Source organism: Triticum aestivum, chromosome 2B, assembly GCF_018294505.1.
Source record: "Triticum aestivum cultivar Chinese Spring chromosome 2B, IWGSC CS RefSeq v2.1, whole genome shotgun sequence".
Classification (NCBI taxonomy): domain Eukaryota; kingdom Viridiplantae; phylum Streptophyta; class Magnoliopsida; order Poales; family Poaceae; genus Triticum; species Triticum aestivum.
In genome coordinates, this window is record NC_057798.1 from 798,699,514 (window position 1) to 798,705,249 (window position 5,736).

Below are 5,736 nucleotides of genomic sequence, written 5' to 3' on the forward strand. Positions count from 1 at the left end.
GATTAGAAGGAGGGAAGAGCCAGCTCCCCGGAAGAGAGGATGATTCTCTTAAGACAATAACACATGACTCTAGATTGAGATGCTATTCTGTCCATTTCTCAGTAAAGCAAGTAAGATCAAATGTCCAGTGACCTACACAATTCAAATGTAATATAAGTCACGAGTAAATTGCAGAAAACCACCACTTTGAAGGCAAGCTTTGCGAAAACCACTACAATACATTTTTTTTGCAAAAAACACCGTGTCTACGGTAATCTTTTTGCAGAAAGCACTGATCGGCGGATCGGGCTCAGATAAGTGAATTTATGACAGAAGGGACCCGCCAGTCAGACTGATGTGGCACTGCTTAACATCTCACATGTAACGGCAACGCGTAACGTTATCATCCCTATGTGGGCCCCACCTGTCAGATGGATCTTCTTCTCCAATTCTCCTCTGTTTCTCTCACAGAAAAGTCAACCCGTCTCGATCCCCTTTCCCATGGTGGAACCCAGGCGTGCCGCCACCCACAGCGATCCCGACCGCCGTCACACAGCCAGACTGTGTCGTCACAGCTGGCGTCGCCGACGAGCCCTGTGGCCCCTCCAGCTTCTCTCCCCTCCCTCTATTCCTATCGGCAACCCGGATTGACCCCGTGTCATAGTCGCGCAACCCACAATGCAATGAACGAGCGCCATGGACGCCGTTGCTTTGCTGGCGAGCCCAGGCTGTCCTCTGACTGCTCTCCCCTCCCTCTAATCGCCCTGCTTGCCCGGATCGGCCCTGAGTCGCAGCCGCCCGAAACGAGCGCCAAGGACATCGCTGCCTCACCGGCGCGGCTACGTCGCCCGCGACGACCATCTCTGCCCACGAAGAAGAGCTCGTCGCCGTCCATGCCGCCCTCGACGTGGGATGTCGTCACCTCGCCGGCGTGGCCACACCACCCGCGACAATCATCTCTGCCCGCGAAGAAGAGCTCGGCTGCGGCGGCCAAGCCGCCCGCAACGACCAACTCTGCCCGCCGAGAAAAGCTCTTTGTTGAGGTTGCGTCGCTGGCACGGTCACGCCCCCCGCGTCGTTGGGGCTGCATCGCCGGCGCGGCCACGCCGCTGGCGAAGAAGAGCTCGTCCATGGAGCTGATTGCTTTTTTTATTTTGACGTAAGGGCCTCCTTGCAAAATCCCACATCTAACGCTGTTTTGACAGAGCCGTTACGCCACGCCGGCAAAATCTGGACCCACCTGTCATAAACATACTTAAAACGCTCCAATCCGCCGATCAGTGCTTTCTGCAAAAAGATTACCGTAGACACGGTGTTTTTTGCAAAAAAAAAATGTATTGTAGTGGTTTTCGCAAAGCTTGCCTTCAAAGTGGTGGTTTTCTGCAATTTACTCTATAAGTCACTATGTGAGACACCCTTCTACCCTTGTAACTGTTCAGAAAGTAACAGAAACTACACTTTGAGGTATGAGTTCGTATGAACAACTGCTAAAGTAGCTGTTGGCATATATTTTAATAATAGTAAAAAATGCTATTGTGCGTTGCACCTGCTTGCCAGCGAACACACCCAAAATTCTCCATTAAAGGTTCCTAAAGTTGGACCATCGGGTAAGTTACTGTCTCTTGCATCACTGAGGGTAGCACAAGTAAGATGTTGTGTTTACTGAGCTCAAAAATAATAAATACATATACATTTCCGTTCACACATATTTCATGCATCGATACGTTAATCACCCGTTTCGTGTGCGTGCGTGGGCGGGAAAGCAACAGCAGCACACACCAAAAACGCAAGTCGAGCGAGATACGCCACGCTTATCATTGAGCAGCTCGACTCGATCACTATAAAAAACCATCTCATCAGATCCTTACACCACAGGAGTACCACCATGGCTAGCTCCGCCCTCCTCCTCCTCGCCCTCGTGGCCCTGGCGGGCCTCGTCGATCTGCAGGCCTCCGCGGCCGCCCCGACGCCCGCTCACGCCGCGGAGGTCTCCTTGGCGGCGGCGGCGGCGACGATGGGCATGGCGGATCAGGAGCTGGACGGGACGGTGCAGTGCCTGATCGGGTGCTTGACGACTGTTCTGGGCTGCGCCTTCAAGTGCCTGCGCGTGCGCAAGGGCATTGACCTGCCGCTCTGCGTCATCGGCTGCAACGATAGGGGCATCGTCTGCATGTTCAGCTGCGGCAAGCCACCTTCCCCGCCGGGTCCCAAGCCGCCAGTGCCACCTTATCCCACACCGACGCCGCCTGCTCCCACACCGACGCCGCCAGAGCCGCCTGCTCCCACACCCACGCCGCCAGCGCCTCCTGCTCCCAAACCCAAGCCGCCGCCTGCCCCAAAACCCAAGCCGCCGCCTGCTCCCAAACCCAAGCCGACGCCACCCTATCCAGGACCTGCGCCCGCCCCCACGCCGCCGGCGCCCCCCACCCACCCAGCCCGCCGCCTTACGCGGATGGACACCTCCAACTACGGCGACAATTACCTTGCATGATCCCCGTCATATTAGTGCAATATGGTATAAGGGTTAACTTCAAAAATATACATGCGTCATGAAGATATATATCCAGATGTATAAATCGTGCTGGATCGATAACATATTACTGAGTTCGATCACTGATGCATATTTATATCTAGATGTTTGTTACAATAGAAACAATGTCATATGATGACCCCTCGTGTGTGCTTATACTATATACTTATTTAAGCAATATAGTATATATGTACATTGGTCTGGGATAACAGATATGTAATGATACCTTATTTTATGTTTACTTTACCCCTCTGTATCTAAAAGGGAGTATAAAGAAATGTCTTTATATTTTGATAGAGGGAGTATTAAATCTGATTTGCCAGCCACATATCACCTCTCTTTCGATCCTTCCATCATTACGATGCATCCTAACGTGTGCCCTAGCATATCGCCTTTCATACAAAATAAATCAAACAAAAACCAGGCCACTATACTTCCTTTTTTATGATGGACTAGGCTCAGCCAAACCACTGTTTTACACAGCAGCCACGGGCGAGCCATTGCCATACACACTAGCCCGAAAAAAATCTCACTCTCGAACGATCGTTACACACAGACTATTTGTACGAACGTCCAGCAACTAGGCTTATTAGTTCAAGTCTTTGGCAAGGATCTTCAACAAACTCTCATTTCTACTATTAAAGAGGAGTTGGTATGATGTCGTTGCACGTGCAGTTATTAATGCAAAAACAATTTGGAAATTAAGCATGAATCAATTTGGAAATCAAGCTATTAATAAAATTAATAACGTATGCAATTAATTAGGTTTGTTTAAATAGAGATTTTTTTTTCACGCCAAATCAATTTAGAACCGAGCCATTAATGCAATTAATTAATTAATGAGACAATTAATTATGCCTGCAGATAATTAATAATAGGGATTCTTTCCAAAACATCCCATTTCTACCACTTCGCATGCGCTCATAATAATTAACCACCAACGTCGTCACAACATAGTCAATGCCACCGTGGCCGAGAACAATAGATCACATGCCATCACTTTTCAAATATTGCTTCATCCTGTAGCAATGCGTGGATATTTAGCTAGTCCTCTAAAACATATGGGTTTTGGTTGATTCGGACCTGGCACATGGGGATATGATGAGTAGGTGGGCAGTATCAACACAATTAATTCTGAGCCTGATGGATGTTTGTGCACTTATTCACATTTTTAAAATTTTAGAAAGCTGAACTTTCAAACCGTGTCACAACTTCAGGATGTTGCTAACGCGACACATGACTCAGAGACCCTTCGATAAAACAGTGTGCGATGCATTAATCTCAAACGGTGTTATAATAAAACCCCTGTGCTTACGTAGTGGACACGGACGGTCGCACTGTCTTCAGCGCCGCGGGGTGGAACAACTTCCTTACCGGCAAGAATCTCCGGATTGGACATGCCATCTTAGTCACTGTCAGGAACACCTGGCACCATGACTTGAGGATGATGATCGTCATCGACCTCATTTGAAAGTATGTGTGTGGCAGGGCCATCGATGCTAAATTAACTTTTTATTAGCACTATCTACTATTGTTTTAGCTCGTGTTTGTCAAGAGATGTTTGTCATTTTATTAGCAATCTAACTACTGTTTGTGAGATTGTCACTTATTAACTCGTAATGTTCTATTAACTGATACTGTTCTACTGTATCATGTTCTATACGTGCTTAGTTTTAATGTGAAATGCTAAATGTTACATGATGGGGGAAATATATTTTGTGGCTCCATGAAATGTTCATGGCATCGCTAGGTGAGCGATTATACTAGTGGCGTTGTCCACATGGCACGCTAGCAACACATACAATACTACTAAAGTGGGCACCAACACCCAAACTATTTTTTAAGAATGACGACATATTACTAGCGTCATGTGTCTACACCAGCAAGGCCCTTTTTGTCACGCTATAGCTAGGCTTTTCTGCACTAGTGCACTCGACATGGTATAAAGCTAAGCGAGTCTTAGAGTCCTTCGACATCTAATGGGCGAAGCAGGATGAGTAGGATTCCACATGCCTCGGCAATCGAATCCATCATATATGCCATGATATGTACTTGGCCTGATATCGCATTTGCAATAATCTTAACAAGCAGATACTAGGACAACCCCGGTGAGAGTCATTGGGCGGCGGTGAAGAATATTGTAAAGTACCTGAAAAGGACTAAGGAAATGTTTTCTAGTTTATGAAGGTGAGGAGGAGCTCTGCATAAAGGGTTACACTGATGCTAGTTTCCAAACCGACAGAGATGATTATTGGTCATAGTCTGGATTCGTGTATGTCATGAATGGAGGAGAAGTGAGCTGGACGAGTTCCAAACATGATACGGTGGCCGATTCTACCATAGAAGCCGAATATATTACGTCTTCTGAAGCTGCAAAGGAAGGTGTTTAGATTCAGAACTTTCTGAATGATCTTGGTATTTTTCCATCCTCGGTAAAACCGTTGGACCTTTATTGTGATAATTCCGGTGTCATCGCGCAAGCCAAGGAGCCGAGGAATCACCATAAGACCAGACACATAGATCGGAAATATCACCTGATATGGAAGATCGTAAAGAGTGGTGATATAGAGTTATGCAAGATTCACACAGATGCAAATGTTGCAGATCCTTGACTAAGCCGCTTCCACAACCCAAGCATAAGGGGCACATTAGAGCGATGGGCATACAATGTCTATTTGATTGACTCTAGTACAAGTGGGATACTATTGGAGATATGCCCTAGAGGCAATCATGTATGATGATATTTTCTATGTGTTTATGAATAAAGATAATCCTTGAACATCATCAATGATGTGTAACAACAAGTACGTGACTTGTTTGTGGGACTATGCATTGTACGATGACTGTCCTAAAAGGTTCCTGATCGAAAGGGTTGTGTGAACGCGCAACCAAATAGACTAGCATATGACACGCTGGATGGTTCGTTCTCACTAGCCATGGAGCATTGGATGCTAGCCGGATAATATGGACTCAGAAGGATCTGGTCGGATTCGACATAGTCGAATCCGAGTCGAGATAAGGTCTGAGTCGGACAGACCCAACTATGAGACGCAGCGATCGGTCATCTGTGAGTCTCTAGTACAACATACGTTCTATGTCCTAAGACCTGAGCTGACGCATGTACTCGGGATGATGATAGACCTGCTTTGGGATGACCAAACACTACTCCGTGACTGGGTAGTTACAAAGTGTTTGAGCTCCACATGCTGCGAGACATGGCCGAGCAA

General features: G+C 47.1%; 1 protein-coding gene across 1 annotated transcript; it reads left to right on the forward strand.

The window, feature by feature from the left end:
* Positions 1-1,840: 1,840 nt before the first annotated feature.
* LOC123042860 (PPE family protein PPE2) lies at positions 1,841-2,803 on the forward strand. The gene has a single exon (XM_044465232.1). The coding sequence runs from the start codon at positions 1,865-1,867 to the stop codon at positions 2,468-2,470; it is 606 nt and encodes a 201-aa protein (XP_044321167.1). The 5' UTR covers positions 1,841-1,864; the 3' UTR covers positions 2,471-2,803.
* The last annotated feature ends 2,933 nt before the right edge of the window (positions 2,804-5,736 follow it).